Source organism: Brachyistius frenatus, unplaced genomic scaffold (genome assembly GCF_029030835.1).
Source record: "Brachyistius frenatus isolate BFR_SWC_R1_liver_20210118 unplaced genomic scaffold, ASM2903083v1 Contig_21, whole genome shotgun sequence".
Taxonomy (NCBI): domain Eukaryota; kingdom Metazoa; phylum Chordata; class Actinopteri; family Embiotocidae; genus Brachyistius; species Brachyistius frenatus.
In genome coordinates, this window is record NW_027210620.1 from 512879 (window position 1) to 536459 (window position 23581).

At 44.1% G+C, this 23581-nt stretch overlaps 4 protein-coding genes across 8 annotated transcripts in view; 2 read left to right on the plus strand and 2 right to left on the minus strand.

Annotated features, from left to right (window-relative positions):
• The window catches only part of esyt2b (extended synaptotagmin-like protein 2b), a 33587-nt gene extending 31317 nt beyond the window's left edge, over window positions 1–2270 (minus strand). For 4 of the 5 annotated variants that reach the window (XM_069696305.1, XM_069696303.1, XM_069696302.1 and 1 more), the window contains exon 1: window positions 1613–2270. In XM_069696305.1, coding sequence (XP_069552406.1) covers window positions 1613–2008 — 396 coding nt within the window. In that variant the 5' untranslated portion in view covers window positions 2009–2270. The remainder of the gene's footprint in view (window positions 1–1612) is intronic. The other variant, XM_069696301.1, reaches the window with a different exon arrangement.
• A 616-nt stretch (window positions 2271–2886) lies between these two features.
• On the plus strand, window positions 2887–11841 carry dync2i1 (dynein 2 intermediate chain 1). Its single transcript, XM_069696291.1, has 22 exons — window positions 2887–2985; window positions 3214–3271; window positions 3383–3976; window positions 4054–4121; window positions 4262–4666; window positions 5233–5280; window positions 5558–5783; window positions 5941–6043; window positions 6186–6315; window positions 6424–6535; window positions 6630–6724; window positions 6836–6965; window positions 7084–7256; window positions 7845–8007; window positions 8364–8477; window positions 8594–8655; window positions 9342–9393; window positions 9499–9559; window positions 9857–9956; window positions 10043–10174; window positions 10872–11095; window positions 11193–11841. Exons 1-22 carry the CDS (start codon window positions 2971–2973, stop codon window positions 11362–11364), a joined length of 3237 nt encoding a protein of 1078 aa, XP_069552392.1. The 5' UTR covers window positions 2887–2970; the 3' UTR covers window positions 11365–11841.
• A 697-nt stretch (window positions 11842–12538) lies between these two features.
• wdr97 (WD repeat domain 97) lies at window positions 12539–19505 on the plus strand. Its single transcript, XM_069696293.1, has 21 exons — window positions 12539–12597; window positions 13108–13333; window positions 13488–14008; window positions 14110–14231; window positions 14335–15052; window positions 15140–15288; window positions 15366–15602; window positions 15705–15795; window positions 15901–16033; window positions 16125–16195; window positions 16278–16365; window positions 16461–16613; window positions 16923–17057; window positions 17273–17452; window positions 17533–17712; window positions 17855–18049; window positions 18130–18254; window positions 18371–18539; window positions 18791–18963; window positions 19062–19126; window positions 19213–19505. The coding sequence occupies exons 2-21, from the start codon at window positions 13181–13183 to the stop codon at window positions 19392–19394; spliced, it is 3840 nt and encodes a 1279-aa protein (XP_069552394.1). The 5' UTR covers window positions 12539–12597; window positions 13108–13180; the 3' UTR covers window positions 19395–19505.
• On the minus strand, window positions 19495–23070 carry LOC138619661 (leucine-rich repeat-containing protein 14). The gene is made up of 3 exons (XM_069696294.1): window positions 22486–23070; window positions 21566–22402; window positions 19495–20990 (listed from the first exon to the last, which is right to left on the minus strand). Exons 1-3 carry the CDS (start codon window positions 22785–22787, stop codon window positions 20423–20425), a joined length of 1707 nt encoding a protein of 568 aa, XP_069552395.1. The 5' UTR covers window positions 22788–23070; the 3' UTR covers window positions 19495–20422.
• Window positions 23071–23581: the final 511 nt, after the last annotated feature.

A 23581-nucleotide genomic window follows, 5' to 3' on the forward strand; every position in this document is an offset into this window, starting at 1 on the left:
ATATATGTGAAATAAGTGCCATGTTCCCCCCAGTGCAAGTCGCTGAAACACCAGCCAGCCATGGAGAGGATATAAACATCAGCACTTGCAGTTTGGATTAGTAATACCATCTCTATCAAGACCCAGTTCTGAATAATGGCGAAAAACTGTCAATAGCCAAGATTTAAGCACTTTAACTGGTGAAAATCCCCATTATTGATACACTGATGTGCTCAGTTTGTCAATCTGGAGCCTCCTTATCAATCACTGTAAAATCCCTGGAAGTTGTGATGTGATTTCCCATGATGATGCAAAGCTGCTGCAGTTATAAGACCAGAGTTACATGTAGTGCTTGATGTGCTCTTTCTTTTATAAACCACAGCCTTAAAACAAGGGGTGGAGGGGTGTCACTCAATAATGTATTTCCATTAAGTGGGATGCTTTCACTCAATCCCATCCAGCTTCTCCACCCCCATTTAACAGCCTCAATGCATCCTCAGCCATGTGTCAGCAGAACACTCTTTTAAATGAGGCCGCATTTAACATCACAAACCTGCTGTGAGTCTGATGCAGAAAGTCTTAATTTGGCAGTTTGAGACTTGAGGCTGTCTTTAATTTGCACCTTATTTAAGCTGCATTTTTTTGCTTTGCTAATATTTGATTAAATTAAGTCAAATCTGTCTATGTAACTTTACCAAATTGGACCTGTGAGACCCTCTGAGCTCCTGAATAAAAGAAATCCACTGTTTTACTCTAATGTATGCAGAAGACACTTTACAGTCTCATTTATCTCTGTCTAGTATACCAGAGTTTAACCTTCTTTAGGCAAACAAAGTGCATTCATTGACCAAGCCATTATCTTTCATCTGTTTCCTCAGACAGCAGTTAACAACATGGATTACAAAGTGATTCACAAACCTCTTTAAAAGGCACCAAGAAAAGTCACATAACACTCGGACACGTGACAAAAATGATGAGCTCTCTTCCATCACATCCTACATTTATTTTAAGGATACACCTGCAGTTAATCTATGCATACGTATCACTGAAATATGATGTATTATTGTGTCATTTTCCTGATTTGTAAAAGCTTGATAAGATGCAGCCACCTTACTGCTTACGTGCTGGGGCTGCTGAGGGTCTCTGTGGAAGTCTCAGGAGGCAAATCAAAACATTAATCTTTTAACCCTGACAAGACAGAGTCAAGGACCCCTGAACTGTCTCAAAACTTTGCCAAGATAAAGTGTTGCAGAAATAGACCGAATCACTGCAGGAGAAGATAGCCAGTCCGAATCCCAAAATAACGCCATGTGGGCATGTTTCCTCCGCAGCGTGGTGTCTGGTTCACCATTGTACCCTGCTGTATTTAGACCGGGGCTCAGGCTAATGTCACTGCTGGGGGGGGGGAGGGACAGCTGAACCCATCACAGCTTTACAGCTCAACTCTACTCCTCCTGATCGTGTCAGCTGACAGGATTTTCCTGGAAACTCAAAAATATTGTTGACAAATATACCACACACACACACACACACACACACACACACACACACGCCCTCCAGAGGAACAGCACGGCCGGGATAAACGTGCACACAGATAACGATCTGTTCGACTGTATGTCAAAGTGCGTCTCACCCAGGGTGGTAAATCAGAGGTCGTAAGACCCTGCTTGCCACTTCGCTCCTCTTGTTCAAAGAAAGCCAGCGCTCGGCTCAGCCGGCTGTGCTTCCCTCCTGCGTTTCTCCTCCACCAGAAAAAGATAACAAGTCCAATCAGCAGCCAACTGAAGCTGAACTCAAAATAGCCCAAGGCGTACACGGGGAAAATGAGCACAAATGTTTTAGCGAACTGGACCCAGGTCTGGGTCAGCTCGCCGGTAGAGGACACCGGGGTATCCTCGGGTGTGTTCCCGGCTGAGGGATGGGGAAAGTTGGCGGGGCTCGGCACGGTGTGTCCGTTCTCCTTTGGTGAAGCGGGGCTCGCATTGTGCGGGTGGGCTCCTCGTACGGCTGTCATGCTGTCTCTTGACATGTCTCTGTGCCCCCAGAGTCCGTCTTCAAACTGTCAAAATACAAATAAGGCCGAGTGACACGGTTGCCATGTGCGAGAGGACCGAGGCTGCTGTTCTCACGTCGGCTCACCTGCGCACCGGCCCATCGCCCCCGGAGGAATCGTCGGCATTTACCATTTTAGTTTTCACAAAACCACAGGTCGAGAAAGCATTACGTTGACACAATCCAGGCTTGTTTGAGTCAGACCGGTCCACGGCTCTGCCCACAGTAGCTCCACACGGTGGGAATGATCATTTCCAAATACGCACAGGGATCCAGTTGTGAGCTCTCCCAGTGGTGCCTGTAAGAATTTTAAAAAATAAATAAATAAATACCGCCATCTGGTGTTCACTACCGGTAACTACAGCTTATCCATTTTACACCAACGTACATGTGAAATAAAATAAATATATATATATAAAACAAAATTAACACGCCGAATTGAGAAGTATTCAGGTCCTCACTTTAGTACGAATACTAAACCGTGAAAACACTCAACTGCAAGTAAAAGTCCTGCCTTCAAAACCTTAGTCAATTAATAAGTATATCAGCATGTAAACTACATAAAGTAAACAACGGAAAAGTCCTAATTGTGCACCGTGCAGGGTTTTTAAATAGTTTATTTGGCTTAAAAAGTAAACCCATAAAGTTCCTGTTGTGGTTGTAGTTGAATAAATGCCCCAAAATTAAAATATTTTGTTATTTTATCCATAATGTTTTGCTGATCGCATCGCGCTGCCATGGCAACTGGCTGTTGATTCCAGCGATTGCTCTTGTGCTGATTAACAAGCCTGTTGTCAAGCCGAAATGACGCGTTCTCCTTGGTTTCTACAAACTGCGCATGCGCACGAGGCGCTTGCCATCATGGCGGCGTCATTCCCAAAATATGAGCTAATTTTCGGCAATTGGAAAGCTTGAAAAGCATAACTACATGGGGGGAACATGCATAGCGACAAGGTAAGTGGTTTTGTCGTTGTCTTTACCGCGCCTGAGTCACAGCTGGGAAAGGTTTATTCGGGAGGAAATGTGTCCGACGTGGTAGGTTATCAGACGTTATATTTGGCAGCGAACGCCGTTGTATTGACTTGCATGGATTTGGTTCGATATTGTCAGAATATGTTTACGTCGTCTTTGAATGAACGTCCATATGGTTTGCCAGTGAACGTAAAACACGTGTTTCTTTAGAAAATAACCAAGGAAGACACATGGAGACCTGCTGACCTGAGAAGACACATCAGGGCAAGTTACTAAGAGTTTATGAAAGTCGATTTATATCAACAGACAGTATTACATCCAAACAGTATACATTGTTTTATTTGATCTTTTTTTTTTTTTTTTTTTTTTTTTCAGGAAGAAGAACCTACTGATGTTAGGAGGCGTGGTGGGGAATCTATAGAGAGACGTTACAGAGATCAGGAGAAGGAGGCCAGGCGAGAGAGAGAGAAGCTCAGGGAAAGAGAGAGAAGAGACGCAGACAAACAAGACAGATACACAGAGCGAAAGAAAGAGGGTTCACAAGATAGGAGAGGTGACAAGGAGAAGGACAGGAGAGATGAGAGGGACAGGGAGAAGAAGAGAGAAAGGGACAGATTGGTAGATGAAAGCAAGTACGGTGATGACGACAGAGAAAACAGGGACAGGAGACGAGATAGAGAGGAAAAGCATGAAAGGGAGCGGGACAAGGAGAGACACAGAGATAGGGAGGACAGAGACAGGGAAAGAAGGAGGGAGGAACGGGACAGAGAGCATAGGAGTGAGAGGGAGAGAAGAAGACATGAAGTGATTGAGGAAGGAAGAGAAGAGAAGGTGGAGAAGTACTACAGAGAGAAGAGAGATCGGCATCCGGAGAGAGAGCGACATAAAAACAGCCGCGGAGACGAGAGGAATGACAAAGAAATCCAAGAGAGACATGGAGACAGAAAACATTCAGAACAGAGAGAAGAAAAAGGTAAAGAACAGCAGTGTGCACGCTCAGATTAGCATGTTTACAGGATTGTGGTGTCAATATTTTTGTTCTGATTTCAGAGTACAAAGAAGAGCACAGAAAATCCAAAGAGGAGAGAGAAAGGAGACACAAAGAGAGAGGACATCATGTAAGTATCTCCAGCATTACTGGTCGTTCACTGATTTGTATTTTATAATAATGAACAAAATTTGCTCTGTTTGGGATAAATGTATGACCATTATGAGGAAATGTAGTTGGTTACACTGTGTGGATTTTCCTCGCCCTCAGGACGAGAAACGGAAGAATGACAGTGAATCCAGGGAGCGTCGAGACTCGAAAGAGCCCGGCGAAGAGGTCAGGCGTCATCGTGGTGACAGAGAGCGAGCAGACAAAGAGAGGAGGCACAGAGAGGAAGACGAGGGAGAAAGGAAACACAAGGAGAGGAGGCACAGAGAGGAAGACGAGGGAGAAAGGAAACACAAGGAGAGGAGGCACAGAGAGGAAGACGAGGGAGAAAGGAAACACAAGGAGAGAAGACACAGGGAAGAAGAAAAAGATGCGGAAAAGAAGCACAGAGATCAAAGGCACAAAGAGGAAGAGGACATAGTAAGAAACCACCAAGACAGAACCCACCCCAAGAAATCTTCATCTGACAAAAGTCAAAGACCTGAGAGGACTACAGTAGAAACAGAGGTTGGTAGACACACAAATTCCCCTCACAGCCTTCATAACACGGGTCCATCACTTTGAATTCTCGAATGGATTTTATGCCCATCCATCTCCCGCATGTCACTTTCATAATGTAGGAAGTTAAAGTGGTTTCTGAGTGCTGCAAAGCTAATGTGAAAGATGAAGGAGACAAAGAGCAGCCTGTAAGAAGCTCAGTTTGGTTACCTATCTTGTAGTCTTCAAGGAAAATAATCCACTCTGGCATTTGTTTGTTTGTTTGTTTGTTTGGTTGGTTGGCGTGTGTTTTTTTTTTTTTTTTAAAGAATATAATATCTTGGCAGTCACAATTGAGTTTAGTATCTCAGCTCGACTTTTCTGTGCCTGCATGAAAGCATGCTGCAGCTGATTAAAGCAGGTCATGAGGTGCTTTTTGTAGTTGGGGAATCTCATGCTGTTTGTTGTATTGCTTACGGTACTGTGCACACTGTACTCCTTCTACTTCCAGCTTCAATGAAGAGTAGCATCATCATCATCATCATCAAGTATCACTGCACACGTCACTGAAGTGTTCAATGTTTCTCCTACTTCAGGTTGTCAATGAACATTTGCCTGACCAGGAATATGAAGATGATTTTGAGGTATTTCTACAGCCCTCTATTACATAATAGGCAACATGGTGTGGTTTTTCTGTGCTTCTCGCTATGTTCACATCTTTGTTTTTAACATTTGCTTACTTGTTTTCATGTTACTTTGCATCCTCTAATCCATTTAAGAAACTGGTGAGTCTGAGTTTTCATGAGTGTGTCCAATTTCTTGAATTTAGTTTTTTGTTATGTGCTCATCTTGCTTTCTTTTTTTTTTAACTTTGTGTCAAACATTTTGTAAGTGATAAGTGATTGATTAATCTATTTAAAGGATTATGAGGAGGATTTTGAGGAGATGGATGAGAGCGCAAATGAAGGTGAGGATGAGAAGGAGCCAGAGGTGGGTGAAGAGAGGCAGGAGCTCACGCCGCAACGGAGAAAAGAGATCGAAGCAATTCAGAGAGCCATGGATGAAGAGAATGAGCGAGTTGTTGGAACAGCTCAGTCCAGAGAAAGTGTGGGCAGAGAGGAAGAAGATGGGCTTAAGTGGTCCAAAGGTACAGTCTTTGCTTATTAAATCAAGCGTTTGGTGTTCCTACAGTGTCCTCAGATTGGTTTCTTTGTGTCTATTAAAAAGACACAGTTAACTGCAGACTATTTTTGTGCAGAATTATAAGTATGTCATCACTGCTTTTTTTTTTTTTTTTTTTTCAGCCTCTGAAAAGAGCCAGAGTCGAGCCTCCCAGCGTGGAAAGTTTATCGACTTTGTGGCCGCGAAGAAGCGTGAAGTCAGCAAGAAAGTTGCCACAAAACAGCAGTAGGTTAACTTGCAAAAAACATGTACAAAACCAATGACCGTACTGAGACTTTTAAGTGCATGAGAAACAGACCTTTCGAGCAATCTGACAGTATATTTGTTATGTAATTGCACCTTAAATGTGTATTTCTTCTGACTACAGGAAGCGAAGTACAGAGCTGCTTCGTTTAATAGACCTGGATTTCTCCATGACTTTCTCCCACCTGGATCTGCTGCCTGTCAATGAATATGACATGTACATCAGAAGCTTTGGAACTGCAAACACCAAACAGGTCCGTTTTCATTTCTGTTGTCTCTCGTTCTCCTTCCACCTCCACCAAAATGATAAAAGAGTATCTGAAAATATCCAAATAACAATGCGAGAACGCCTTCCTTGTCAGGCTTACGTTCAGTGGAATGAGGATAATGCAGACCGAGACATCCAGACGGAGGAAATAGAGACGTGTGAGACGTGGACACAACATCCACCAGAGCACAACGGAGCCTGCGGGGGTGAAAAAAAACAAAAAAACATCAAGATGATTCTCTAAATTAATTTAGCATGTCCACGTGGAGTTTATTAATTGTGTTTTGCGGGTTTTGGCAGATGCGAACCTCCCTCAGGAAGCGCGGAACAAAACCATGAGCGAATTGAACTTTGATTCGCAGCGTCTGACGTCGTTTCTGCGATCAGCCTCACAGGTATTTAAAGAGTCATGTAGCTTTTACAACCACCATTTTTTTTTTTTTTTTTTTTAAATACTGTCACTGCTGTCAATATTAACTCCTGTTGCGATTTGTGACCGAATCAAGGTCATGGTCGTCCTGCTGGAGGAGGATCAAGCTGAGAGGAAATCTCTGAGGAAGCTGGAGACACAAACAGACGCGCTGTCTTTCAGCGATGGAAGTTTACAGCTCAACACGAAGTTATCTTTTCTTTACGGTACGCGGCACAAACGGAGAAGTTCACCTTGTTCTTATACCATTCGCAGGCTAACTGTATTGTACATGCACTGCGTGTGATCACACCACTCGGACGCTTTTTTCATTGCCATTTGCAGGTCGTCAAGTCAGCCTGGTGCACTTCTCTCGGGTCCAGAGGCACACCATGATGTCGGTCCACATGGCCACCACGGAGCCCAGCGCCGTGCGTCTTGACAGCTGCACCATGATCTGCATCTGGAACATCTGGGAGCCGTCCAGACCTCAGAAGATCCTCGTCTATGAATCCGAGGTGACGTTTCCTGCTTTTATTATCAGTTAAAGCAAAAAATATTTATGATAAATGTGATGCAAGCGATCAGTCTTTAAAAATAAAAAAACCCCAACCTAACTTGTATATCTTACAGTTCATGTATATAAAAGCACATTTTTAATGATAGGGTTGACATTGGTCACAAGCCCTCATGTACATTGAAAGGGTCCTTGCTTGCCGTTATTGTTCCTCCTGCACATGCTGACTGCACATAGATGTCAGCGAAATTTTACCTGTTGTTCTTCAAAAATGCATTCAATGTCAAGCCAAAGTCAATATTACTTTAATAGTCTCTATTAGAAAAATAAACTGGGTGTGTTAGAGTCCCTAAACTGCAGTCTTTTTAGTTCATCCTTTTCTAACCTTCCGCTCAAAATAAAAGTGTCAACACTATACTCGAAAAGGCAATAACTCACAGCTCCATTCTGATATTAGCTGCAGTTGAACTAAAGAATGCGAATCCACCGTCTTAAATGCAGCAAACGCTGATATCATCTGTGGTCTCAGAGCGAATCTCTAACATTAACGTTAACCTTTAATGCTTGTAATTCTTGTTCTTTGTTCCAGGTCCAGTGTTGCTGTTTCAGCCCTGGAAAGGCCACACTGGTGTTTGCAGGCACATCGGTGGGCTCGGTGGTTCTGTGGGACCTGAGGGAGCCTGCGAGTGACCACCACCGTCTAAAGATAGGGGAGGATGAGTGGACCTTCAGACAGCCTACTTTCTCCACTGGTGCGTCAGGAGAAACTCTGCTTTCACTTATGCTGTTTCGGAGCCTTTCTGCATACCTTTATCAAGTGTATAAAGTCATCCCAAAAATACATCATGTCACTGGTCCTGCCGCTCACACCAAGCGCGTGTTTACTGCTTTTATTTTGAGAATATAAAGACCCCTGATCTTTCACACGGTTTCACACATTCTACTCTTTTCACTTCAGTCCCAAGAAAATAAATTCAAGTAAGAAAACAGGGGTAAACGTCTTTATCCTCCACACACAGCGAACCAAGACTCCCTCTGCCCTTTCTCTCACTCAAAGTTCAGAGGCTGCTTTCTTAGATAAGAGAGCTTTGTCACCTTGTCAACACAGATGCAGTGATGGCCGGCTCGGGCCATTTGTCATCCGTGACGTCTGTGGAAGTCGTCCCGTCCGCTGTAGCTGGAGGGCTGAGGGCAGAGGTCCCACTTCTGGCATCTGAGGAAGGTACGGAATAGTTAACACATCGATTGTACATCATGTGTATCATGTGATATATGTCTTTTTGCCATTCACAGTTGATTTTTATATTTAAGTGAGTGTTATTCTGCTTCCTAATCCAGAGTCGTCCGGGTTGTCGTTCCAGCTGGCTTCTCTGGATGAAAGCGGGGTTTTAAATTTCTGGGTAGGTTGGAGATGTCGACACCAGAGGTTTTTCAAACTGTGAGGTGTGTTTGGAAAGACGGGTTTAAGGGGGGGGGGGGGACTCATAGAGAGAGAGACATGGAGCAAGAATAAAGCCCTTTGAAGCAATTAAGGTACTTTTAAAGCTTTAGCACCCTGTCGACGCAATCTGAATTAAAAATGTCACTCCTTCTCAGAATCATAACTCAATAAAATCTGAAGAGACAGTAATGGCAAACATAATTTTAGATTCAGTTTGACTTGCACTACCCAGGGGTATCATTGTCTCTGTGCATCACTTATATACGTCCAATAATACGCTTAGAAATCATAGAAAATGATGCCTGAACTTGCCAGGGAATTATGACGCTTCTACGTTTACTTTAATATCAAACTAATCTAGTGATATCTCTTTCTACATTTCATGCAAACAGAAACTGTTAATGGTGCCAATTTGCCATCATGTAAACAAACAGGCTGAATAAACAGTGAACAAGGTGCAGCCCACAGCTGACCTGCTTATTTTCCAGTTTTCAACCCTACAATGATGAGAACTGTAGTTGCAAAACTTTCAGCATTATTACAGCTGAACAAAAGTAAGACAAAGAATCATTTCTATGACCCTCCTTCTCTATCCACTTCAGAGGTGTTGATAGACTTGCATCATCTCCTCTCTCCGTCCTTTAGGTGGTGGTGGAACTCCCAAAAGGCAACGAGGCAGGCTCTCCGACAGATCTAGGTTGGAGCACGCCGTCTTTTTTTTTTTTTTTTTTCCATGAACATACTCATCTTTCTCACGTGCGGCACCCTCTTCAGCCTCTCTCTTTTTTTTCCCCTCTCGCAGGGCTCCGACCTGGGGGGAAAGTTAAGTTGCTTCACAGCTCCTCCCTCCTCACTGCTGAGAGGTAAGATTGATAAATAGCTTGTTATGATCATCCGTCACTGCTAGCCGCTGGGCTCAAAATACCCCACAATGTCTTTGCCCAGTGAAACACAGCTGCTCCGCTGTGGTCATACGATCCTGTTTGTTGCACGCTGTTGATTTGTTCAGCTCAACATTTGATGGGAACATACTGTATATGTGCAGTGTGAATGTGATGCGGTGTCATGTTCCACTGTTGGCGCGGTTTGTTTTTGCCCGCGAATGTTGCGACCTCTGACCTCGACCTTCTTCCTCCCGTCTCGCTCCGTGCGACTCTCAGGGTGTCACCGCGAGATGCAGTGAAAACAAGGCCGTTACAGACTCTGATTTTAAGATTCCTCCCAACCGACTCCAATCATTTCTTCATTGGCACCAATATGGTGAGTGTAATTCATATGATTTCCCCAAAAATATGAAGAAAATGATTCCCCCATTTGAGTTTGTGACTTATGTCATTTCTGTCCAGGGTCTGGTCAACCATGGAACAAGTCACGGTTTGAAGGCTCCACCGAAGTGTTACAGCTTTCAGGAGGTTGGAGTCCGACCTGTTGACGTCAACTCAATCCACTTTTCTCCTTTCAGACAACGCTTGTTCTTGGTGAGCGGGCGGCTTTTTTGAAATTATATTAAATCTTGATTTTCAAATTCATACAAAAACGTAAGTGTGAAAACAACAATTCACTGCATGAGAGGTAATGATCATCTCATTTGTTTATCCTTATGTGATCAGGAAGTTCCATTGAGATCTTTTTTTCCAAGAGAGATCCGCAAAAGAAACAACACAACTATACGATCAATAACAAAATAATTAGAGCAAGAAGAAGTGACAAGAATCAGGAAAAAAAACAACATTAATTAATAAAGCTTTAAAATCTCCAAGGGGAATTCAAGACTCTAGTTTGAGGGCAGTTTGTAGTTTATTCCACTTAGAAAGCGCGTTGAACCTAAAGTGAAAGTGTAATCAACAATGATACGCAGGGTTTAACTGCTGAAGTGTTGATGGGACAGCATGACAACGCAGAATGTGTCCATAGTTACGGTAGACATGAAGGTTGACTGCACAATAGTTGTACGGTTGGAGGAAGAAAGGCAGTCTTCAAGCCTACATAAAAGGCCTGTTTTCGAATCAAATGTTGAATATGAATCTTGATTTTGTGGTATCCTATGCAAGGATTGAATGCATCAAATCATAGATACCAGGATGAATTTCAGAGACTGTAATTCATACAGTACCTCAGAAAAAGTACACTATATGTACTTTACTCAGTCTTTTTTTCTGCTTCTCCGTCCTCCAGGTGGGCTGTGGGAATGGCAGCATCAGGCTGCATGCATTCAGCCATGAGAAGCCCGTAGCAGAGTGGAGGGATGCCACGGGTGGTGAAGCGGTGGTCTCTCTGCAGTGGGCTCAGACCAGGCCCACGGTCTTCTGTGTGCTCGATGCCGCCTCCAACCTCCACATATGGGACCTGTTGAAAAATGACACGCAGCCTGTGGCCACCGAGAGAATGAATGCTGATAGGTAACAGCAGACACAGATCACTAATGAATGTAATAGTTTTAAATATTCGTTTATGTTACGTGTCAATATCAGTTTTTTGTGTGTTCTCTGTTTTCAGGGTGACAGCTATGGCTGTGTTTGGAGACTCAGGACAACAAAACACTTACTCAGGAATAGCCCTGGCACACGAGTCAGGGAAAATAGAAATGCAGTATTTCAAGAGAAATTTCACTGCGTCCTGCTCCGGAGAAGAGGAGAAGTTGGAGAGTATGATGACTGAAGCCTTTTGAAAAGCTGTATCCCGTATAGCTGCATTTAATGGTGATCCCTGTTTGAGTTCTCTGAAAGATTCACTGTTTTTTTTAAGACTTCTGGAGAGCATAAAGACCAATTTATAAATCGATATATTTTCACAGTTAGATTTAAATGTTATGTTTGTTTTAAATTAATCACGCATGTATAGAAAATTAACATAGCTGAAAGAAGAATGTCGCTAAATACCAAAAATCCTCTCCAGGGATCAATGCATTCAATATCATGAATACATTATTTGAAACATATGTATATGTTAGTCGATGTAAATATTTGTACTTTTTGACTACATTAAATATTTGTATGCTGTTAACAAGTTAAACATTTTATACAATAAAGTAAATACATCTGTACTTGTGTTATTTCATATTTTGTAATTTTACATATGGGGAATGCCATTATCAGTTTTGTGAATTTAAAAAAAAATATATTGAGCCCACAATACAAAAATATATAATGACACCAAAAGTCTGATTTTATTTGAAAATATTTAACATTTGATCTTTAAATTCTATTGTATTTCTCAAGATGAGTGTCTTTGATCTGTAAAATGCCAAAATATTAACTGTCCTCAGAAAAACAGCCATTTTTCAGATACAATTTGGGAAAATGAAGTAAAAGAGCTATTCATTATAACATGGGTTTAACCAGATATAAATTCTGCATGTTGCAAAGAATGCTATTCTTAAAAAAAAAAAAAAAAAGTTATAATATAATAATAATTTTATTTATAATAAAAGTTATTTATTTGACCCTCAAAATATGAAACCAGGCTATAGAAATACCCAGTACTGTCGAGTCTAACCTCCTGGTTTTCCAGAAAACTAAGTTTGTACAATGTGCTTTTATTTTTGAAAGAATGAAAAAAAACAACCTTCTTCTGAGAAACTTTTTGCAGCGTGAAGTTTGCGACTTGCGCGCCTGGACGTAGCGGAGCAACCCGTCGCCTAGCAACCGACACTGGTCTCCCAGACGCAGAGCAAACTTTTAGTACTTTAATGCTGCCTTAACTAATTAATATTATATTGATTACCTACTTCTGTATCCGGGATACATTAGGTACTTAAATATAAACATGTAAACTCGGTTAACCTTTAGCTTCTTGACCGACAACAACAACAACAACAAAATCTTCAACTTTTTAGAAGACCTGACGCCAGCCTGCGAGAAAAACTATGAGAAAAGATATTCAGTCCAAGGAGTAACTAAAGGTGAGTGATTTTTGGTTGCTTTTTTCCCCCACTTTTTTAATTATTATACCTGCCTGTATTACAAAATAGCGTTTCTCTGAACTGTATGTGTTGGACTCAGATGATGAACAGTAAGTGACATGCAAAGCTTCAGGTCCGTTTTAACAGAATGGGCAAAAGACAAAAAGGGAAAAAGATGATCCCCATGTTTCCCCCAGACCATTTTACTGCACTGTTAATTGTTGTAGTATTGTCTAACAAAATGGGAAATGTCTGAAAATGGGTAGTAAACAGGGGATTCACCTGGCAAGAACCACGTCTATAGACGTGAGAGTTACAAAAAAGTCTTTTAAATAATTTAATATAAGGGTCATTGTGAATAAAAGCAGTAAATACAGATAGTTTAACAGCTAGTAGATCATTTAAGTTTATAGTTTTTAAAGCAGGTAAAAATTTTTTTTAAAAAAGAGACATTTAAACAACACCAAATATTCACACCAGACTTCATTTTGTTTGTACCTTTTTCCGCAGTGCCACGCACATGTGACTGTCAGCATCCGAATAAGACGCTGTTGTTTTGAGTCCTGCGTAGACAGTGTTGGAGATGGTGGCCCCCGGAGAGAAGAGCACAACAACCACAGTCCTCCTTCCCAGTCCCATCCTGAGGCTGAAATCTGAAGACTCTGACACGTCAAACGGGAGACCGCCTGAAACGCAGATTTTGTTCAAACAGGATGTGGGGCAGTCTGTAGAGAAGGTAGACTAACATGACGCTGCCCTGCTGTGAGCCTCCAGATGTTTTTCACACACACACACACACACACACACACAGACACACAACTTCTCTGTGTTTGTTTCTCTAGGTAAGAAACAGGCAGCCGTTGTTCACTCACGGTCTCTGTCGCCTGCAGCATTTCTCCTGCGACAGCCCCGTGCGTTTCGTGATGTATTCGGAGGCTACCGCGGCATTCATCAGCCTCCACTCAGACAACACAGCCCACCTTTACAAAGCTGACAGCCACAAGCAGACTGTGTTAGCGCCGTTGCCTTTCACGGGCTTGACCGCGACGAAGATCTCTGGCTTTGTGGTAGGCTGGGGCCCCGGGCCCGTCTTCACGCTTCTGGACACTGAGCTGCGCCCGCTGGACACTGCTCGCGACAGCCTGGACATACGTGTGTGTCAGGCTGCGGAGTGCTCCTCAGAGATTGTGACGGCGGGCATGGGGAACGTGTGCGTGTGGTCGGTGATGCTCATGCGTTGTAAGGTGAAGATCCAGAAGGGGCTGCAGCACAGCACTTTCACACAAATGGCACTGGCCCCTCCGCGACCCGGCAGGCCCCACAGAGCCTTCGTAGCGTGTGGGCAGGCCGTGGCGGTGGTCGACCTCGACCTTGGGAGAGTTTTGGAGCAGAAGAAGAATCTTTGGTCACGGTGTGTATGGGTGCATTGGATACACTGCAGAGGAGGACATCTTTTAGGCTGTGAAAGTGAATTTTTGAGAATGAATATTGTTGTGTTGTTGTGTTTTACAGCGACATCACTGCAATGGTGTTCTGCTTTCAACTGGACTGTTTGATTATTGCTGCTCAAGAGCAGTCCATTGGAGTGTGGGGTCCAGACTGGGAGCCTCGCCTGACTTTTTCCGGACATAAAGGTAAAGTTATCCCTGAGCCTCTTCCACATTTTTTCCGTCCGCCTCTTTATGATTGGACATCCTCTTGAGTTTTTCTGCTTTCTGTTTGTTCCCTTGTATTTAGGTGTGGTGAATTCCCTGTTCTACTGTTCTGAATTAAGCATGCTGATGTCCTGCTCAGCGGACTGCACAATCTGTTGCTGGAATGTGGAAGAGTGTGACGCAGTCGAGTGTGTCCACACAAACCAGAAAAACCCTCCGCTGTATATAGGAGGCACAAGAAAAGGCGATATCTTCTTCTCTTTCTCACAGCAGGGGGTGGACCTGTGGACCATGAGAGCTTTGTACACCCTCCACAGTCAGCTCAGTGGTGATGAAAACGCCCCACTGAGACAAATCGTCTATACTCCCCTCCCCCCTCCTTACCCGGCACGATTCCTCTGTGTCAGTGGGGACAGTACCATCTCTCTGGTGGCTGCAGAAACGGGAGCGGTGTTGACTTCTTTCAATGCAAAGGACAGGGTTTTATGTGCTGACTACTGCCTGCACAAAGAGATTCTGTTGGCCTTGACTGAGGCAGGTACGGTGCTCCAAGCCAACACACTCACTAACCCAATCACTTTGATGCAAAAATGGAAAGACAGAGGCAAAGGACTTTGGAAGCTGACGGACTATGTGACAGAAAATGATGCCGAGAATCTGCAGACCCCCGGCCCAGCCTGCTGCATGGCGCTCTATAGTTATGTAGGAGATACACAGCGAGCTCTCTGTGGGTGGGAGAGGTTACAGGAGAGCAGGGGTTCCTGTCACAGGATCAAAGCATTGCTTCACGCCAGCAATAAGTCAGTTCTCATTTCAAAGTTAATATTCACTGGTGCCAAAGGAACTGTGCTTCTGTGAATGCGACAGTATTTGTGGTGTTTTGACAGGTTTTTGATCTTTCTTGGCCAAAGTGGAGGCTGTGTGAGCGTTCTGAAAATAGAAAATGGAAAGGTCTTGTGCAGGATGCCGGCACACAATGGCCAGCGAGTCACCGGAGTGCAGGTGGACTCTGAGAACGGCTACCTCCTCTCCACAGGTATTTTCAATCTATATCTTTATTCCCTTTTGTGTCCGTGTCAGTGATAATTTGATGACTTTATCCCAATCGTCAAGGTGAGGATTTGACAGTGGTGGTGTGGAGCGTAAACCCCTTCATCGAGGACTGTCTCACCCAACAACTGAGCCTGCACTGCGACCAGCCTCAAATCTACCTGGGAGCACTGGGGGCTCAGCTGGCCCTGACATTTCAGGAGCCCAACAGCAGCTCCTGCTGCCTGAAGCTTTTCAACCTCATCGATCAGAGCCAGACAGATTGCCAACCCAGGGAAGCACATTCAGACCACTTCACAGGTCACGGAAATCATTTAAATCCCTAATGAATTATATACTGTGGATTGCCTTGTTGTTTCTGCGTGTGTCTGTGAGTGACTGATTGCTCGGTTTTTCTTGCAGGACTGTGTGTGTTTCCTGATCTGAAGGTGTTTGTTTCCAGCAGTCTCGATAGGACCGTGCGTATCTGGAATGAGGAGAATCGCCTCATCAGGTTGGAGTTCACTGCTCTTTTGCATTATAAATGTAAAAGGTGTTTTTTTTTTTTCAGTTTGGTGTATGTCTACATACTGCAGGTTTGTGTCTGTGACCCCTGCAGGACGCTCCACCTGAATGCAGTGCCCGAGTGTCTGGCACGCAGTGGCCTTACAGGGCAGTTGTTCCTGGGCATCAGAGGGGACCTGTACAGGATGGACTGTGCAAAGTTACTGCCATTAAACAACAAAGAAACAGTAAGTTATTCAGCTGGATGACTGGCTGTGTGACTGTGGCCATGAGGTATAATCTGCGCATTTTTTTTAATTTCCTTTTTGATTGTTACAGCTCCCTTACGCTTATGTACCTTTTCCTGACGTGCCTATCCCTGAGGAAAAGGAAACGTACAACCAAAGACAGTAAGATTCATACATATATCATATTAAAAAAATAATGCAAAACAACGACCTACTAAGCTATGAACAATATTGGCGCAAACAGGACTTCTAGCCCATCTAAATATGAAGAAAATAAGTTGCAAGCAGCTGCCGACAATCGATTATTGACTGCCGACATGCAACCACGGAAGGTGTGTGTCAAATAGCAGAATTTAAGACAGTTGCAAACTAATGTTATTCAGATACCTCATAAGTCATAATATCTCTTTCACTTTTCTTGTTTCAGGAGAGCTTGGTGATCTCGAACATAGACCTGGCTGCACTCGTGCAAGGCACAGTAAAATGCAAGAAGAGGAAGCCTCGCAGTACAAAGCAAACCAGGGAAAAGGCGTTTGATTGCTACATGAAAATCGTATATGGCCTGCCATTCAATATAAAGGTTCTTTCCTCCCCTAAATCTAAATTATTTTGCTCACTTATCTTCGTTACTTTCAATAAAATGCAGAATTTGGCAAATTAACTTCATAATCATCTCTCCTTTAATAAGTAGCACCAGCCTGAAGCTAAATGCTAAGTACATCAGTTCAAAGATATTGTAGGACACTCATCTCAATAATATTAATCTAGAAGCTTCTTTGTCTAGAAATCTTTACAGACAGCATCTGCATTTTTCAAGAAATGTCCATTTTATTGAACGTTCTGCATATTTTCATTATGCAGAGATATTTATATTTTGTTTTTTTTACAGATTAATTTGGATGAGACCTCAGATATAGATACATGGACATATAATCCTGAATCAAACTACTTGAGACACTACACCCTTCCCAAGTTAGAAGAAGTGGAGGAAGTCCGCCTTGAACCCAGACTAAACAGAAAGAAGGTATGAAATATCAGCACGATAAACAAAACCTTGCTTACGTGCACTTTGGATGCTTGATTTAAGGTAATTAATTAAGTTGCTCAAAGAAGCAGTTTGAAATTTAAAGAAGAATTTACAGCTTCAATAGAGTGCATTTGATATTTAAATGTTAAGAGAGTTTGTTTACTGGCACATGCAGTCGTTTGTTATCCATGGATATGTTTTTGGTCACACAGGAGGTGCGTGAGAAGAAGCCTCGAAGGACCCTCATGGTAGTCGAACCACAGCCTGTTGAGAAATTCGGGACACCCATCATACCCGTCACACCCATCATACCCATCACACCCATCATACCCAACACATCCATCGTACCCATCATACCCATCATACCCATCATCGTGAAGAAGGTTGAAGAGGTAAGAGCACGTATTGTCTTATTTCAACAGGAGATACGTGAGACTATTGGCTCTCATTTATCTGTGACTTGTCTGTGTAGCCTGCAGAGATCCTGGTCCATCCAGTGGAGCAACCCGAACCCCAGACTTCTTCTCCGCGCTGGCATCGTCCCAGGACCGTGACACCAAGTCCTCCGCGGGAATTCTCCCCCGAGCTGCCGACGTTCCTCAAACAGTTTATAGCGATGGATTGGTTCAGTGACATTTACCCTGATAAAAGGGTAGGATAACGCAAAGTTAATCTGCAATGCACAGTGATAATGTTGATTAGATCTTGAGGTGTGTGTGTGTGTGTGTGTGTGTGTGTGTGTGTGTGTGTGTGTGTGTGTGTGTGTGTGTGTGTGTGTGTGTGTGTGTGTGCAGAGAATCCCGAGCACCCTGTCTCCAGATGACTTCTCCTTGATGCTGCTGAAATATCTGCAAATCTGCAGCATCCCATCCAGGATTACGATCCTCGCTGTAATACAGACGCTGCACAGCGCTGCACTCTTACGGAACACAAACGAGCTTTATATAGGCCTCAACGACTGCGTGTGCAAATTTGCGAGACCCAACATGGTACTGTGAGATCCATGTTGTCTCTGTGCATCTTAAGCAGTGGATTATGGGGTTGTGATTGATTTTTACGTGTGTTTCAGTCGCCTGTGGAGAAGATTGTGATTGCTAAAATATTGGATCTTTTGGAGAGTCTGAGAAATAGAAAGGATGATCTGATGATAAAAACGTTTCTGACTCTTCTAGCCTATAAAAGCCTCGGCCTCTGGTGAGTTCACCACTGCTTGAATAAAAAGCTTCTCCAGTTTTGGAGCACATTTTTGGAGCAAATTCGACTTCAGAAGAACTGAAGGTTTGTTTTATGTTTTGGTTTTTCACTGATAGGGAAACAGTAATGCACATGCTGGAAGCATTAGGTGTAGATGAGGCCAAGGAGTGGCTGTGGCCCACGTTGAACACCTGGGACCCGGAGCTGCAGGACCAGTCTGACGTCTGGAAGACCCTCTATAGCAAAGCAGATTGTTGGTTGACGTTATGGACCTCCAAATTCAATGTAACAGACATGTTTTATTTAAATCCTCATCTCTCTGTTACATTTTTGTAATCTTTTAAAGTATTTTTGAGTGTGATAATAGGACAGAACAGGTGTTTGAAAAGTGAAAGGCTCTCCTGTGTCTCTCGTGTCCTTTACCGTGACCTTAACTCCTCTAAATAGGAATAGATGAGAGCTTGTCACTGTGTTGTTGACTTATTGCCTCTGTGATTACCACCCCCCCCCCATCCCTTCATTTCCACGACCACCAGGAACACAACAGATATCTGTACATCAGGGGTACAGCAAAGTGGAATCCCCAAACCGTCAACGCGGTGGATGTGCTCAATTATTTCTGCTCGGTGCAAGAAGAGGAGTACATGAAGGCCAGATGTGTTGCACCTGCTGGCCCCCAAAACACAGTGCTCTTGCCTCTGTATGACTGGTATGTGAAAGTCATGCACGTAAAGTATAGGCGTTTTCTTTGTAAACTAAAGACTGCTACAATTATTTATTTATTTTTACCGTTTTCTGTTTTTGCAGTAGTTATCAACCAATCCTGCGGCTAGGAGAGACGTATACCATGGCCAGGATCCGCAGGCCACCAGGTAAGATGTGTCTGAGCAAAGACTTTCTATTAAAACAGGATGGGTTCCTTGCACAAAATAAACATTATGTCACTCATGTCATCCAGGTATAATTCTGCCCCCCCTGAGAAATCGTCCCTTCCTCATGCACTTCCCCAACTTCATCTCTCTGCCGTTACCTCGAGTCACTCTGAGCCCGTTTTACGTCTCCTCCGAAGAGGACTGGCTGAAGGCCTGGACTCAGCACTACTTCATTCAACAGCAGTCTTATGTAGAGTACTACAGATGACGCTTCTCTGCTTTTTAAACCGTCTGTAACAATCCCACTAACACCTGACAAACCTCTGCAAAAAACATGATTTGAACAGGAATTGCAAAAATTAAACATCTTTGCTTTATGACTGATTTATTCTGTGTATTTCAGTACACAAATGAATTTCTATGTTACACATAAGACTGATTTGGTACACTTATTTTCTGATGCTGGTGGATGAATACAGAAAGCTTGATAATAAACATTTTAAAACGTTCAAGAAACATCATTATATCACAGATATGCGAGATAAAGCAGCACAAACTAAGAACCTTGCTGAGCAAAAAAGGCAATTCATTGGCACAAAATCAAACTAAATATTTTACTGTTACATTCATTTTCTATTAAGGGAAATTACTGTCAAACTTGTAGTTTTGGTTGTTGACATGTAGTATGGACTTATAATATCTGATCACATATTACTGTATTTGAAAGAACAGTGTGTATAAAGAAAGTAATCCCCAACTATCCTGGCAAAGTCATTCACAAAGCACTAATCATTTTGACACTTTTCAATAAATGTTGCATTTATATAGTAAACAAGTGATTTCATGAAAGTAGTGTTTATGATTGAATGGCGTATTGGTGTCTCCACCCATGGTGTTAAATCATCACCTCCATCTGTACGTTTGAGTGTAATCTGTAAGTGTTGACCTTTTGATGCATCACATTCGGGCTGCTAACAATAAACGTGTTAATTGGGTGCCCATGTGACCTTCCTCATTGCCATCTAACCCAGCTAGTTTTGACTGAAAACAACAGTTAATTTAGATTTTTGGCCCCTGGTGGAAACCTGTGTTGTTTTGACTCAAGTCTTGCTACGTTTATTGAATTGGATTCAACTGAAAAAAGCTTAAATACATTACAAATCCTTCACGAGACATATGGCGTCAGAGAAAAGGCAAAACATTTTTTGGGAAAAAAAGATTGTCAGGCTTATGTACATTGCTCTGGTATGTCGGTGAGTGAGCTAAAAAGCAGGCGTTCTTCTAATGACCTCTGCTCTACTCCACCAAATCTTTATCATAATTAAGCAGGTCGCAGGTCAGGAAGAGGTCAGAGCGTCCGCTGTCTTTCAGCACTCTGTTGAGCTGGCAGCTGGTCATGCTGATGTCTGTGGATTCATCCAGAGGCCAGTCTAAGAGCTGAGCACTGGAGGGCAGGTCAGGGAGGCCCGGCTGGTAGTCCTCCAGGGGGGTGGGGTACAGGAGCTGCCGCAGGGAGGGCATTCGCACAGCCATCCTCATCAGGTCCATGAGGCCGGCCATGGAAAGCGGGTTCAGGGCCAGAGCCAAGCTCTTGAGGGCAAAGCAGCCCCCCAGCGAGGGCAGCAGGAGTCCCAGCAGGCCGTCAGTCAGACCGCAGCCACTTAGACAGAGATGCTGCAGGCTGCTGGAGGCCTGAGAGAGCAGGCGGCAGACAGAGGGCAGGGTGTGTTCGTCGAGACGGTTTTCACTCAGATCCAGCTGCTGCAGCGTGGAAACGTGATGGCTGCAGGACAGATAGGCGAGGTCAGCTGGACTCAGGCTCAAGTAGGGCAGCTCCAGTATCTCGAGGGGCTGAGGCAGCGAGCTGTATCAAAAGAAGGACAAGCAAAGTATTTCATTACTCGTGTCAGCGTCTATCTTTAGTCTCGTAATTTGAATTTGTTTTAAATTAAGGATTAAAAAAAAAAAGGGCTCCAATATTTTTAAATAGCTATTTCAATTTCATTAGCAATATATATATATATATATATATATATATATATATATATATATTATTTATATATATATATATATATATATATATATATTATACAGTCTATGGTTGGAGATTACAAATAGAGCGAATGATTACCATCATTATGGATTCATCTGCCGATTATCTTCTTGATTAATTCATTAACCTTTAAGTTTATAAAACGTTAAGAAATGCTGAGAACTGCCCAAGAGGTTCCTTCAAACAGGTTGTTTTATTACATTTCTGCTTGAAAGTTCATTTGTTGTCCTAAATCTAAGGTTCGATTCAGCTTATTTTACGAGAAACACGAACACCTTCGTAACATTGCGCTTCGGAGACAAATTTGACATTATGTTAGTCACTTAGGACTCCTGGGGTACGTACAAGGTTGAAGAGTAGCGTTCATTTAATGAAATAGGCCGTACCTGAGCAACACACGCAGCTGACCCGGCAGGCGCAGCGCAGTGAGGCTGAGCCGCCGCAGCTCTCGCAGGTGCGTCAGACCCTGCGACAGGTTCCTCAGTGCCTCTTCCTGGCCCGCGAGGTCTCTGCGAAAGTCCAAGTTGCAGTAGTGCAGGCGAAGGGAGCTCAGTGCAGGGAAGTTGGAGAGGAGAGGCAGCAGTTCAGCCAGGCCAGCCACCCCGAGGCTGCTGTAGCGAACGTCAATGCCCAGAAGACCCGTGCGGGGCAGCAGGTCCAGCAGGGTCCTGATGCTCGACACGGAAATCTCTTCCACGCGTAGATACCTGCACTGGAGCTTCAGGGGTCCTGATGCGCTCAGGGCCGTGCGCACACGCTCCCAAGAGCGGGCGTTGACAAAGAGATCCGCTCTCACGTGCACCAGCACGTCGCTGTCCACCTCTTTTTCCTCCGCCTCCTTTTTACTGCCTCCTAAACCTGTCACCGCCGTCTCTCTTTTCCGGTCTATCTCCATCCTCCTTCTGACCCCTGTGTTTAGCTCCTCTTCGCCCGGCGGCCCAGGAGGTCCAGTCCTCTCTCCGTTACCGCTCGCCTCGTCACCGTTTAGCTCCTTTCCCCTCTTCCTCAGGCCCCTCTCTCTTTTCGGATCTCTCTCTCTTTCAAGGACAGAGAACCGTTTCCTCTCGCGGTCTCCTTCTTTCTTCTGCGCCCTCCGTGTTCCGGCTCTGGCCTGGACCACCATGGTGCAGAGGGCTACCGTCAGGGACCAGCCTCCCATCGGGTCCCCCATCCCGCCCTCGTCCCCTTGCAGTCCACCGAGGTCCAGCACGTGCAGCGAAGATCTAGACGTGAAAGTGTTAAACGGTACTTAACGCAAAACAACCGCCGACGCCACACGGGTCCATTTATCCGAACGACTTCTCACCTCGCGTCCGACAGCCCTCTGACCACCGCGAGCAGCAGACCCTGGATGCAGAGTCGGTTCGGCGCGGTCTGGCCCCGTTTCCTGCGTCCGCCGACGCGCAGCGTGCGCTCGGGCCACCGCTGCACCAGTTCACCCACAGTCAGCGGTCTGCAGCCGGCGAAGGAGGCCTCCAGCAGCGGTCTGTACAGCTCCCGGGGCACCCACCTGAGCCAGTTGGGCGACGAGCTGTGGTCGCTCACCACCTCCCGGGCGCACAGGCTCACCAAGGACAGCACCATCGGAGCAGGGCGAGCTTCGAGCATTTAAACGCGGCAGACTTTACTTCGCGTCTGGGAGATAAGCTAGCTGAACTAGCTCCCCCCATCCCTCCCTCCCTCCCTCCCTTTACGACAGCAATCTGACGCTTTCTTGTAAAACCCCGAAAAAGATTTTTTTTTTTTTTTTATCATATAATCTGATAGCGACTATAAGTATTAACTTATGCAGCGACGACTGAAACTCCTGGCGCCTGAAATATGAAACGCTGGCACGACATGTTCGCCAACACCGAGGCTTACTGCTGCTGCTGCTGCTGCTGCCTGAGCAGGAGTGTTTACAGTTTGACGCATCCAGTGACGTTAACGCGCACATTGCGAGACGTCACGACGGTAGAAATCGAAGAATAGATCGGACCTTCGTTTGCACTTCTGAGTTTGCGGGTGTCGCAGTACTGAAAACGGTGTTCTGCACAGCTCAGAGAAGACATCTATTTAAGGAAATCACACTTGGTAATACTACCTTTTTTAAATTTAGATTCAGAATTACGAGGCTGCTATTGGGGCTGGCACCAAAACAACAACAACAACAACAACAAAAACTCTGGCTCCAATAACAACTTCTTTCATTACATACAAAGTCGTCACATTATTTCCACAAAATATTGTGGTGTCGGTATATATCTTCACGCCTGATCATTTCTCTTGTGGTCCATCAGAAAATGATTCCACAACTGATTAGACATTAGGCCTTAGGTTTGATTGACATGCCTGAGGTGCAGTCGGGTTTCCAGTACAGGTGAGTTTCCTCGGCTTCTCTGTCATATTTAGGGCTTCATCTA